Below are 13834 nucleotides of genomic sequence, written 5' to 3' on the forward strand. Positions count from 1 at the left end.
CTGGAGCTTGCTGTTGGCTACTAGCCGGGACCTAACCGGGGCTGTTGGCCAGAATACACATGCGTGGCTGCTCCGTGTGGCCTGGGCTTCCGCAGGGCCTGGTGGCTGGGCTCCAACAGCGAGCGTCCTGAGAAAAAGAGTCAGGCAGATGCTAGATCACGTTGTATGATCTGCCTTTGTAAGTCATGCAGTATTGTTCTGCCACATACTATTTATTTGAGTTAGGCCCCAAGGCCCGGCCATATTCAGGGGAGGGGCATTTAGGCTCCACCTCTTGATGAGAGGAGTGTCAAAGAATTTGCAGATACTACATACAGTAAGTGCTAATTAGATGCCTGTTTAACCATTAAACATTTTGGAAAAGGCTCAAAAGAAAAAAAAAATGAGAGTGGTACTGTCTTAAAAGGTCTGACTAGAAGTCAATAATAACGCTGAGAAGTCAATTAAACCCATAAAATATGCTACCCATGGCTGTTTTACAAGTATTTGCTATCTTTTACAGTCTCCTTTTAGGATAAAGCTGGGTTGTTTAGTCTAGGAAGATAAAGCAGATCAGTGTTTCTCCTACTTTCATGTGCATGAGAACTTCCTTGGGGACCTTGTTAAAATGCAGATTCTGGTTCAGGGGGTCTGAGGTGGGGCCTGACGCTCTGCGTTTCCAAGCGAGCCATGGACCACGCACGAATAACAAGCTAGTCGGAGGCAGTAGTAGGGGTGACTACCCGGCTCCTGTGCTCGCTCCCTTCTCTAGAAGAGGCCCTAACAGCCAGGGGTATGCCACCACACATCCTGATGTGCTTACAGGACCCGGACCTTCTGGCCAAGTGGACTCTTGATGCCGGCAAGATTAGTCTGTTCTTCTACAAGCCTCTTAGAATAGAAATAATGGAAGAGTAATGTTCCTCTCTCTTGTGGTGAAGCACAGGACATAAGGCTCTGGTGTTACCAGCCATGTGAGAAAGCCAGTCTCCGGGAGGGATGAAGAAATGCAGAGAAGAATATCCAGGTGCCATTCCAGTCCCTGGTGAGGCTCAGGCCAGACGCCCCATCAAATTCCCTTCTCGGTCTAAACTTGTTCTAGTAGGGTTTCTATCATTTGAAACTTAAAAGTCCTAACTAACATGGAGTGCGGGGAGAAGATGTCTCCTGGAAATGCAGTACCCACTGGGATGGGGGGACATCAGAAAACTTTGGACTAGATTATTATCCAGACATCAGGGGCCTGGGGTGAGGACAGACTGTCCATTCAATCATGCTAAAGGTATATTTCTAACGAAGTGGACAGGCCACAGAGGGAGTTAAACACATGAACCTCTAAGGCTCGGTGAGGAGAAGGGAATAGGAGAGTCTGGGAGCACCATGGCTAATGTTCTTTAGAGTGACCCCTGGGCCTGAGTGGAGGTTAAAAACAAGGGCTAGGTAGAGTCCTGGCCAGCAAAGAACAGAGGGGCGAAATTTTCCTGTGTTAGGCACTGTATGACATGCTTTCCCTTGATGACCCAAATTAATGTCCCCAGGAAAGTGTCCTACGTTGCTCTGCCGGCTGTCCCTGAAACCCCAGCGCCGACAGCAGCTGGCACTTCCACAGTCGGAAAAGGTCAGATCGCATGAGCACGAGCCCCATCACATGAGCCTCAGGCGGCAGGCCCTACGAATGGCTATGCCACGGGCAGATCTGGAAGTCCCCTGAGGTCACTGAGGCTGCAGGCAGCCCACAGGACACAGTAAGCTCCTTTTTATGACTGTTTCCACCTTGCTATGTTTGCACTAAGTGAATTTTTAATAACCAGTGTCTTGGTCACACCTTCAACTACATCAATCCCATATTCAAGGGTCTATGCAGTTGAAATAAACTGAACATTTCATAGCACATTTCCAAAACAGAAACATTTTTGCACTGAGAGATAAAAGACTGGGTACCACCACGGTGTATCATCCACGAATGGAAAGACTTTCGTATTTACAAGGCAAGGACATGCGCAGATAGGGCAGGCAGCAACAGAACAGCGACCCCGGAGAACACTTCCTTTGTGGGAAATGCCCTCGGGTAAAAGATGCGACAATGAAGTAATGAGGCTGATTTCAGAGAGCCAAAATGGATGCTGATCTCATTATTTTGTAGCCATACCTTGTGGTATGTTTATAAAATATTTCTTTCACAAGTTAAAACAGAAACTGCTACAGATGGATTTAAATTTTGGTAAAATCAATGGAAAAAGTTGTATGTTAATGCAACATTTGTTGTAAAGATTCCAGAAACATACGAGTCAAAATTTCAAATTATGATTCCCACAGTAACTGTAACTCTGCTCTACAACATACATAATGGAAGAAATGTTATCAACATATACCATAGTAGAAAATACTCAGTAAGCAGAAACAAGCTGAGTTATGCTTGTTGTGGGAATCATCATTTTCAACTAGCTGAGGATATAAAAAAATTGAAACCATAAATGCATGCATTATTTTACGTATTTAATTCCACTTTTTCTTGATCCAATTTAATCAGCTTTGCATCCAAACTGCATTTCCCTTTCATAAACTGTAAACGAATGCCTTTCATAATTTTAAAACCCACATCGTTTGGTTTCTTTTTCTCCTGCAGGCTGCCTTTGCCGAATGGCATCATTATATCCCGTCCCTCCCCTAAAAGGTCAGCCATGTCTGCCGGGACCCATTTATCTATATTCCTTGTCTCCCCAAAGGACACCAAGGCGGGAGGGGGAGAAAAAGAACACCAAGAGAACAAGAAGCACGTTAAGTAGCTTATACTTAACGGTAAGCCAAGTGCAGCGGAACAAGGGACAGTGGGATCATTAACTTCCCTGTTGGTATCTTCCTAAGCCAAAATAAGGAAACGAGCACCACCATATATTAACAATTTCCAAAGTGTTTAGTCATAACATTATCTCATCTGATCCTCACAACAACACTGGGGGAAAGGCAAGAAGAAAACCCCTTTCCGTTGTTCAGCTCTTTCTGGCTCCAGGATATATTTAAGATGCGCTTTTCTGGTATAATTTGAAGTCTGGACTATTTAATTGCTCTTACAATATTACCCACTTACCACATGCAGCGGATTTACTTATTGTTGAAAGCAGAATATACTTTATGTAAAAAAATTATGGTTACGAGCTGAACATTTAACATAGATTAAGCTTTCTGCTTTAACTATATTCTGAAAATTCAATAATGAAACAGAAAGAGAAATAACTGCCCTTTGAAACTCTGCCTGGGCAAAATTAATCCTGTATATTATATCCAGTATTACTTTTCCCAGTTTGGTTTTAACTAAGAAGGGCACCTTCTACAGCCTCTGGAGAGGAAGCCTTATACTTTCCAGCGGTCTTTACCGTCAGGGTGTATTTCATTATATTCAAACTAAATTACTTTGGCTCAAGATCAATCATATTTCCTTTTGACGCTAAGTAGCTCCGCCTTACCCTAGTGTTCATGACCTTGTGTAAATGTTTGCTGGGTGCTCTGGTCAACCTTTTTTGTCTCTTAGTGCTACTATGATTTGGCTAGTCAAGAGGAAGTTTGTTTTTCCCTCTATGTACAAAAGAATCCCTCTCCATTTATTCAGATAAAATATCTGAATTTATCGAGTACACCAATAAAAAGATCAATTCAAATGAAGATTCAGAGCCGGCAAAAAGCCTTAATATCATTTGTTCTAACCTGAGAGTTAACAGTTAATCATCTGCCTGTGAAGTGTATGACCGTTTTGCATGTAATTAAAAGGCAATATTTTAAGTGGTAAAAGGAAAACAAATCCTAAAGAATATTAACTTTAGGAGGTTTTATTGTGGAGGAAGAGTTGTCTTCTTAATGTTACCTCTAATTATAAATCAGATCTTTGTAATGAATAAAGATTAACACATAAATTCTTGGGGAAAAAAACAGATAAAATACTAAAAGGTATCCTGTGGAACATGAATACTCAACTTCCATGGTTTTTTCCCCCTTATATGCAAAACAACAACAACAACAACAACAACAAAAACCAATATCTGGGGCTGATGGCAAAACACAATCTCAATACTATTGCCAGTTATGAGAAAGACAGGCAGATGGCTGATGAGCTAAAAGAAATCAGCGATGAAGATGTGAACTCTTAAATCTTCTTGGAGAGCAAAAAGGTCTTTTCTGCCTTAAGTGATGCATCAGTCAAACAAAAAGGCAGGGTCCTACGTGTGACCTTTCCAGACAGTCATCCACTCTATGGGATTATCTCAGGAAAAGTACAGACCCAGACAGTGACAAGGTTTACCTTAAACAGAATGAAACAACGTCTCTTTCAATATGGAAATTGAAGAGGAGGAAATCAATTCTTGAGGATCACAGAATGCTTAGAAATGAAAAATGATGGGGTCTGTTTCTCTTGAGCAGTCAATAATATGAAATTCTCAAAGGTCTTATATTTTCCAGGCAAACTGACAGCAAATAAGGTCCCAAAGACTATCAGTACCCTAAGTTAAGGAACTCATTTTTTTATATTTACTTAAAATCAAAGCTGCAGAATTCCATGAATGGCTGAGAGTAAAATACTAACCCACTGAAGAATCAACCAAAGGAAGATTCTGAGAACAAGGTAAGTAGGCCCAACAACAGAAGAGTGTTAAATGACTTACTGTACATTCATAAAATGGATACTGTGCAACCATTCACAGTGTGTTCTGAAAAATGTCCAAGGAGAGGGAAAGGGTTGATAACATACTGTAAAATGAAAAGTTACAGAGTGAAATATTCTATACGATCTCTATTTAGGAAAAAAATGTGTACATTGAAAAAAAAAGACTAGGAGGACACACACAAAAATCCTGACAAGAAATTACCTCTGCTAGTGAGAACTTAAGTATCTTCACATTTTTTTCTTTTCTGAATGAAAAGGGGGTAAGATTAGGGGAAATTTTTATTTTCAAAAACAGCCATTAAATATACTCGGATCTTTGTCCAATCTTTTTAATAACATGCACAACAAAAAACAAGTATAGTTAGTGCCACTTAGCATTTGCATTAACAGTTATTTATCTTTAAGTTATAAAATCAATAGTTCATTCAAATTTAGTTTCCCTATACTTTTTGCCCAATTCACATAAGAACAATGTTTTTGTTTTTTTTTTAAGATTTTATTTATTTATTTGACAGAGAGAGACACAGCGAGAAAGGGAACACAAGCAGGGGGAGTGGGAGAGGGAGAAGCAGGCTTCCCGTCGAGTAGGGAGCCTGATGTGGGACTCGATCCCAGGACGTTGGGACCATGACCTGAGCCGAAGGCAGCTGCTTAACCGACTGAGCCACCCAGGCGCCCCAAGAACAATGTACTTTTTAAAAAGCATAATGACATAAAATTTTATCCAAGGTTGCAGTCTTCCATGCCGTCTTCTTCACACATCATGTCTAGAAAATGAACTTCATATGCTTGATTCCATAAGTTTTGAAGAAAACCATTATAATGAGTGCCCACAATCCCAGAATGAAACCCCCAGGAGGATGCCAATCTTTCAGCTTTGGTTTCTGCAAAACAAAGAGGACACGGTAAACTTAACAATAATGGGTCAAACAAACACTGATGGGAAACAGAAATTTCACAGGCTGTGTTTGAAGGGGAAGTAATTTAGCCAAATTAAATGTATTAGGACAGCAACAACAACAAAAGCTTCTAACTGGGTAAATATTTCAATGTGGTTCTTACAAAGGTCAGTTTCAGATGCCATTATGTTTCTCCAAAGAGGCTTCCTTGACTACCCAGCCCAACAGCTCTCTTCACTAGCCTACTAGTCCTTCTCACTTTGAATTTATATATTCATTAGTTTGTTGGTTTTGTCTGTCTCTCCCACCAGACTACAGCTCTATGAAGGTCATCGTGCTTGTATTCCCAGCACCCACCTGTCACGGCGCCTGGCACACAGGAGACATACATATATTATACTGATTAAGTCATTGGAAAAACAAATGCTTTCCAATTCCATTTGTTCTGATATTCAACAAATACTTGTTTGGGGCCCATACCTTTGGTCATGGTAAGCCCTTGAGACAGAATGTTCCTTGCTCCATTCCAAACCCTATTTGAAACTCACCAACTAAAATGCCAACACCTTCAGATTTTCCCACCTGCTATATTCTCTTCTTTGAATGTGTAGCTCCTTCTACTCTTACTTCTATCGAGTAACATAATTATTTTTATTGGTTATCTCCCTGCAAAATTCCAGGGAGAAATGTCTGGCTGTATTCATTTTATATCCCTTTGTCCATTCCCTACCCCTCAACACCCAGCCAAGTGTCCTGTATATTTCTTTGTCCAGCAAGGAAAGGCAGACCAGTCTTCTCCCTTTAGTTGTCATTGCAACAGCTATGTTATGTCCCTGAAATTGGAGGTCTGTAACTATGATCTTTTTATAAGGTTTACTTCCTAAACTACTGGCCAAGATTATAAGGATAGTTATGATATGAGAATCATATTTTTTAAAGATTTATTTATTTGAGAGAGAGAGAGAGAGCGTGCGTGCGATGGGGGGGCAGGGCAGAGGGAGAGAGAAACCCAAACTCCACGGCGCTAAGCGTGGAGCCCATGACAGGGCTCGATCCCACAACCCAAGATCATGACCCGAGCTGAACCCAAGAGTCGGTCGCTTAACTGACTGCACCACCTAGTGGCCCCTAGAATCATATTTTAGAGTAGAACTGAGTGAAGAGAAACTAATCTAAAATTTTCTTTAGTCACCTTGTAAACTAGCCAAGGAAGGTTCATAAATCTCTTAGAGGTATCTGCATCTTATAGTTTGGTTTCCCATATATAACCAGGACACCTAATGTTCTTTACTCAATCCTAAGCTCATCACATTACAAGAGGAAAGGAGGCAGGCAGAGAGGAAGCGGGGGAGAGAAGGAAGGAAAAGAAGGAAGGCAGGTAGGCAGGCAGGCAAGCTTAAATATAAAACAAATCAAGTCAAATCAACCAGAATTTGTCAGTAAGGGCCATGCTAGTAATATCCTGCCACATTCTATAGCTATTTATATTTATTATCTATGCTTTAAAATATCTGATAGTTGCTTAATGTATACATTATAAACCCACTAAAAGAATTCAAAAGAATATTTTGATACAATGAAGCTCTATTTTTCTTTTAATTTTATAAATGGAGAAGTTATCTATGGAAATGCCTGGTTTTCAACTAGATGATCTTTCTGCAACTTCTTCCTTCTCTTCTGAAATTCTCCTCTCTTGGCTTCAGTGATACACTCCCCAGGTTTTTCCCTTCTCTAACTATTCCTTTTCAGTCTTCTTTGCTCCTTAAATGCTCGTGTTGTCTACAGCTCTGCCCTCAGCCATTTATTCTCTCCCTTTATATAAATAATCTCTCTGGGTGACATCTGTACCCTGGTTTTGACCTTTGTCAGCAAGCTTATGATTCCCAAATTTACATCACTAACATGGAACTCTACGCTAAACCCTAGGTTTATGTACAATTAACAGACATCTCTACTTGGATATTCTAAAGGATCACAAACTTTACTATAGCCAAGAGCAAATTCATTCCTGAGTCCTCCACCCAATTCTGTTTTCTTCCGTTTTCCATCACTCCATCCATACCAGGGGCATCACCATGTTGCCAAAGTGATAAAACTGGAAGTCATTCTTAGCTCCCCCAACTCTCAGACCTTCCCATTTCCATGAGTTCCTGACTCTTACAGGTTTTCTCACTATCATGTCTGTCCTTTCTAAGTTTTCTATTATCACTGCCACTACCTTAGTTCCAGCTCTTATCATTTCTTGTCAGGATCACTGAAACAGTGTCCTAACTAGCTTCTCTTCCTCCAAGATGCCCTCTCTTTCCCATCTATCAATCATACTGCTGCTAGACACATCTTCTTAAAATACAAATATATATTTGTAAAATATGTATACATATTTGTATAATAATAAAAGCCTCATATGTATGGACATAGGTATTGTTTGTTTTAAGCACACATTACTTTTGTCATTTAAAAAAATTAAATACATAATTTAAAAACGAGGGCTCAGTGTGGTGTGGTTCAAAGAGCATGGGCTTTAGAAACAACTTTTTTGGGTTCAAAGTTTAGTTTTAACACTTAAAGTCCATGTCACCTGTGAAGCCACTTCACCACTCTGAATTTCTGAATCTATAAAATGGGCATAGTGACACAGACCTCCTGGGAATGAATGAATGCACAATTACAGCAATGATGTGTTTTCTGAGAACGTAGTCGGTCTATAACTACCTGTTCCTACCTAGAAAAGTGATGATTTGAAACTCAGAGTACTTTTTAGATAACTTTCTTCTGTGTTTGTTAGTTATGAGGAACAATGTTTGAAACAATCTGATTTTTATATAAATTTTAATTCAAAATTAACTGGTCAAACTAAGAGAGGAATCCACCTTACTGTTTTCATATCATGCTGGAGTTTTAATCAACCACATAATATAAACACAACTGACAATACTGTTTACAGTGGTTACGTGCTACCCTAACTCTTAGTCTATTCTCACCCCCTCCCACTCCTTCCAGAAAACTCCCCAAACACCAAAAATATTGTAATCCAATTCTTCCTCCTGTTACTTTCTATTCAAAACTCTGCAATGGCTCTGATCATATGTGAAATGATGATGATGACAGAGGTTCTTTCCCTCTAGTATCTTATAAGATGGTTAAGTCCAGTGGCATTTCAGATGGAAGAGCCTTTGTGAAACACTATGAAAAATCTTAATTTAATTCCAGTAGAAAATCTAGATTAATATAAAGCATAGTTATATTAAAGACAGGGAAGGTAGATATCACAAGCATGTGACAATGAAAAACAAGTGAGTGAACTAAACATGATTTACTACTGCTTGGTTTTTGTCATGTTTATTTTCTATTATTCAAACAGTTTGTAATCCATGCCAAAGGGTTGAAAAAGCTAAACCAAAAATTCTTTTTCCATAAACGGGGAAAAGATTGTCATTATTAGTTATTAGAGGAAGCACACCTTTATACAATAGTTTGCAGATGTTCCCTGGAAATTCAGCTTAAGAGTAATGACCTAATTGGGGCAACAAGATTCACATTTTCCCCAATAACTAGGAGTCTCGGATTTGGATGGTATTTGAAAACACACACACACACACACACACACACACACACACACACACACACACACACAGGTTCATGCTTTAAAAAATTTAAATAAATATTATCAAAATCTGGCATTAAACTCTTACCTATAGAAGGACAGGCTATAATATACAATACAGACAATTATTCCATAAACCAATTTAATGAATTTCAGTGCTAAAAGAGTTCAGGTGATGTGAACTTTCAAGAGTTTAAAAATAGTGTAACTTTCAGATAGTATTTAAACCAACTCATGCTTTAAAAAAAAAAAGGTGAACATCATTTAAGCTCTATGATTCATTAGAGATTACTGAAATAATAATCAAGTAGTTAATAGCAATCTTAGTTCTGCAGCTGTAGAAACTAGTTACTTTCCAATGAGATGGATTCCCTGAGATCAGAGTTGTATCATTAGATCTTAAACTTAGCCAGAAATAGTTGCCAGGAAGAAGACAACGAAAGCTTCTTTGGAAGTCACTATCATTTCTCCCAAGACTGGTCCTGGCAGCTATTTTGATCTATTATTCCAAAGACTGGCTCAGAGAATCTGGAGCCATTGCTTCCTGGTTCCTTCAATAAGATGTGTCCCATATTTAGACCACTGATGCCCAGGAGAGGACCAGAGAGAAGAGCAAAGTGCTAGAGCTTTGAATGTAATAATGGAGGACTAAGAAATGTATGTAATCACTCCAAAATTATAATGGAATTTTGTATTTTTTTACAGTATAACATTGTACAGACTAACAAAGAGCAGCAAATCTCAGCTTTCAAAAATGGCTATTTGCAGTTGCTATATTTTTTATTGTATTACATATTTTTGATTAACAGAAAATGGTAAATGAATTATTAATTAAATACAACTTGGACTCTTAGCTTAACATGGCATCTACGTAGAATCTTCCAGTGCAGCCTTTCCCATCTTCTCAGGAAAATACGTATGAAGACACAGAAAGACAAGAGCACATCCTACTAAAATTAATTTAACCTCTGATGAGAAACCTCAGATAATTTCACTATCTGAAAGTCCTAGAAACCAGGTCTGCAAACAAATTAATAGTGGCCTGGTTTTCTGACAAAGGATTGCTTTGCACTGGGAAACACAATAATTTTGTCAACTGAGAAAGGGACTTTTGCTCTCTCCTTTTTCCTGCCTGCTATTCAAGGGATTGTGTTTCCAAAGTAGAAGGGTGGCTTGATGAGGCAGCCAAAGTAGTGTAACTCATTACTAACCCCGCAATGGCAAACCTCTTTACCATCTGAATACAGTTCCCAGTAAAGAACAAGTCAGAAGGTAGAGGGGCACTGACAATGGTTCACTGCATCTAAGAAGTTTCAATATCCACATGAAGAGCTCTGAAGGAGAAGGGAAAATATAGGAAAAATCCTTGTAGTAGGGCATGTTAAGAAACAGGTTTTTCCATACACTTCACCATTTTAAAGTGCTCCCATGCCAGGCATACATAGGTAGCATGATAGCAGAGGATCCTCATTTAGTTTAGCAAAACCACATTTAATGACTGCCTGCCAATCAGAGGAAATGTATAACAAATTATTCTTCAGATGCAGGTCTGAGAAGGCATTCAAGCTGAAGTAGATAGGGAGAAGCATCCACGTACTCTGTTGGCACATACCAACAGCGTTCTAAGAAAAAGGAAAAAACACGGAGAGGTCTATGAATAAAAATATTCCCCCACACGATAAAGAAATATCCTGAAGATGCAGAGAATATATCTCAGAATAAGATGTAGTCAGGAACCAAAAGATCATTTTAGAAAAATTTTATTTGGCATTGACTTGAATAAGGAGGCACAAGAAATTGAAAATAAAAGAATGGTATGAAGAGAAAAATTATACAAGATACAAGGGCAACAGGCTGAGGTAAAAAGGGAGCAAAATTAAAATCCACGTTAACAAGGAAAAAAGTGCCCTAAGCACATCTTTGAGTCCTTCATTCACCTAATTACAGCAGATTGGTGGGAAAAAAAATGGCCCAATTCTCCATACTTCCCTTGTATCCATGCCCTTTGCAATATGTGCTGTTATAGCAACTCTCACCAAGAAATGGAATTTATATCCTTGTGACATCTTTTGGTCGACAAAATGCAACACAAGCAACAGCGTCCTAATTCCAACACTTTGCTTGCTTCTGCTCTCTCAGACTCTGCTACCACCATGAGAAAAAAATCCAGGCAAGGCTTCTGGAGGCAAAGACATCATGTGGAGAAGAACTGAGGTTCCCCAGACAAGAACCAGCCAACTCCCAGAAGCAGACCGGCCTAACCAACCCAGGACTGACCACAGACTCGTGAGGGAACTCAGCTGAGAATAGAACTGCCCAGTTAAACTTGGCCTAAACTGTCAACCAGTAGAATTATGAGCTAAGAAAATGGTTGATACTGTAAGCCACCAAGTTTTAGAGTGGTTTATTATGCATCAAAAGCTATGGAATACAACCACTGATATAATTAATGTGGAAGGAAACACCCTGATTCTTTATCATAAGAAAATAAAGTTCCCATCTACATACTTGTGGCTTCAGATTTCTGCAGGAATGGTACAAATAAGAACAGCATAAAGGGCAACTAATCAACCTCTTGTCCACCATGAACTTTGCTGAGGTGGGGGGGGGGGTGGTCTGACAAGATAATCTCCTCTGACCCTCCTCGAATAAGAAATCCAGCCCCATTAAAGCAGCTGTCACACCTGAACAGTTATCTAGAGCCAGACTCTGATGAAGCCACCCATGAAAAATACCTGCTATACGTCTTCTAGAGGTAAATTTCATGAATATTCTTTGCACAACCTCCCCAGTAAAGGAGCTATATTGATGCTCTTCCAGTTCTCTCTTATGGTCTTCCTGGAAACAGACTGACTCTACTTGCCACCATGCCAGGAATTGCTCTCCGGGAAATGAAATAGGGGAACCCAGAGACTAATTCACCTAGCTTCCTCTAGCCTTCCTCCTCTCAATTGCAATCTAGACCAGATATCTAGCTCCTTTCCTTTTAAAGTTAGTAATTAGTGTTACCCAGATGTTGCCCCCTGCTGGGGAAATGAACATCTCCCAGGATTTTGATGCACTCTACTCATGGTAAATTTGCAAAGCAATTAATCTAATCTAGGATAATTAAAGATGCTTTATTTTTTACTATAATTTGTTAAATATAAAATTGACCATAGTTTTTCCTTAATCTATGATTTTAGTTTTCCCGTGACAAGAATATCCACTGTTAACATTATTACTTAATAGTGCTCTGGAATTTCTAGCCAATCTAGACTTAAGTTCCAGTAAGAATTAAATTTTCGTTTGCAAATATTATGATTAGATATCAACAAACTCTACAAAATCAATTCATAATTATGAAAAATAAAGAGCTCAGATTTTTTTTTAGATTTTTTATTTATTCTTTTGAGACACAGAGATACAGAGAGAGAGAGAGCATGAGCAGGGAGAGAAGCAGAGGAAGAGGGAGAAGCAGGCTCCTCACTGAGCCAGGAGCCCAATGTGGGGCTCGATCCCAGGACCCCGGGATCATGACCTGAGCCGAAGGCAGACACCCAACCATCTGAGCCACCCAGGCACCCCCAAGAGCTCAGATTTGAGATAAATATAAAAAAAAAACTTTCAACATGTTACCAAAACTGAGTCAAAAAACAGAATAGAAAAAAAAAATTCCATTCACAACAGCAATAAAAAACATAAAATAACAAATAGCCGTAACATGAGATGTAAGGTAAACAATCCAAATTACCCTATAAAAATGAGTAAACAGTCCAGAATATAAAAAAGGATATGATAAAGCTAATCTAAAATGTTGTTCTCATGCAAAATAGAAAGATCAATGCAACAGAATAAAAAGCAGGCAATCAAGCCCAGTAGCCAAGAATTTAGTACATGATAAAAGAGCTATCACAAAAAAGTGGGCAAGAAAATATTCTTACTGGTGCTCTGGATTAACATTTGGAAAAAACAGATTTGTTGCTAGCCCAACATTATAAACCAAAATACACTTTACATGGTTTAGAATTAGATGTAAAAATATTAGATGTAGAAACATTTTTTTTTAAATTTTCTTCGTAAAGTGGCACCTAGGGACACATTCTAATGGTAGCTATGTTAAAAGTACCAGTGGAGAGGGATGCCTGGGTGGCTCAGTTGGTTAAGCGTCTGCCTTCAGCTCATGTCATGATCCTGGGGCCCTGGGATCGAGTCCCACATCAGGCTCCTTACACAGCAGGGAGCCTGCTTCTCCCTCTGCCTGCCGCTCCCCCTGCTTGCTCTCTCTCTCTCATTTACTGACAAAGAAATAAATAAAATCTTTTTTTAAAAAAAAAGTACCAGTGGAGAGCAGTGGCAGAGGAAACTCATTATGGGGAGCAGAACACGAGGCCAAGGGCCTGCAAGCTGACTCAGAAAGGACTTCTTGGGAGAGCTGGCCCTTGAACAATATGTCATATTTGGGTTGGTGAAGAGCAGAGCAAAGTCAGGTGATGAGAAAGCCAGGCATTGTTGAAAGGCAGAAGGAAGGTGATGGAAGATCCACAATGGTGGAGATTTATATCTGTTAGTTTGCTGCTGACCAGCCAGAACTGTAGCAACTGGGAAACATTGTTGAAAGAATGGATGCCCTTTGGGTGTAGCAAGCATCAAGGGCTACAAAGATTCATTCTGTAAATGCCCAGTTGTGAGCTGGGATTTGAAGCTTCTACTAGC

The 13834-nt window shown here is 39.4% G+C and overlaps 1 protein-coding gene across 1 annotated transcript in view; it reads right to left on the minus strand.

Annotated features, from left to right (window-relative positions):
- Window positions 1-4939: 4939 nt before the first annotated feature.
- PIGK (phosphatidylinositol glycan anchor biosynthesis class K) overlaps window positions 4940-13834 on the minus strand; it is a 116448-nt gene continuing 107553 nt past the window's right edge. The window contains exon 11 of the mRNA XM_027579177.2: window positions 4940-5520. Within this exon, the coding sequence (XP_027434978.2) occupies window positions 5404-5520 (117 nt within the window). The 3' untranslated portion in view covers window positions 4940-5403. The remainder of the gene's footprint in view (window positions 5521-13834) is intronic.

The sequence above is a fragment of the Zalophus californianus genome, chromosome 4 (genome assembly GCF_009762305.2).
Source record: "Zalophus californianus isolate mZalCal1 chromosome 4, mZalCal1.pri.v2, whole genome shotgun sequence".
Lineage (NCBI taxonomy): Eukaryota > Metazoa > Chordata > Mammalia > Carnivora > Otariidae > Zalophus > Zalophus californianus.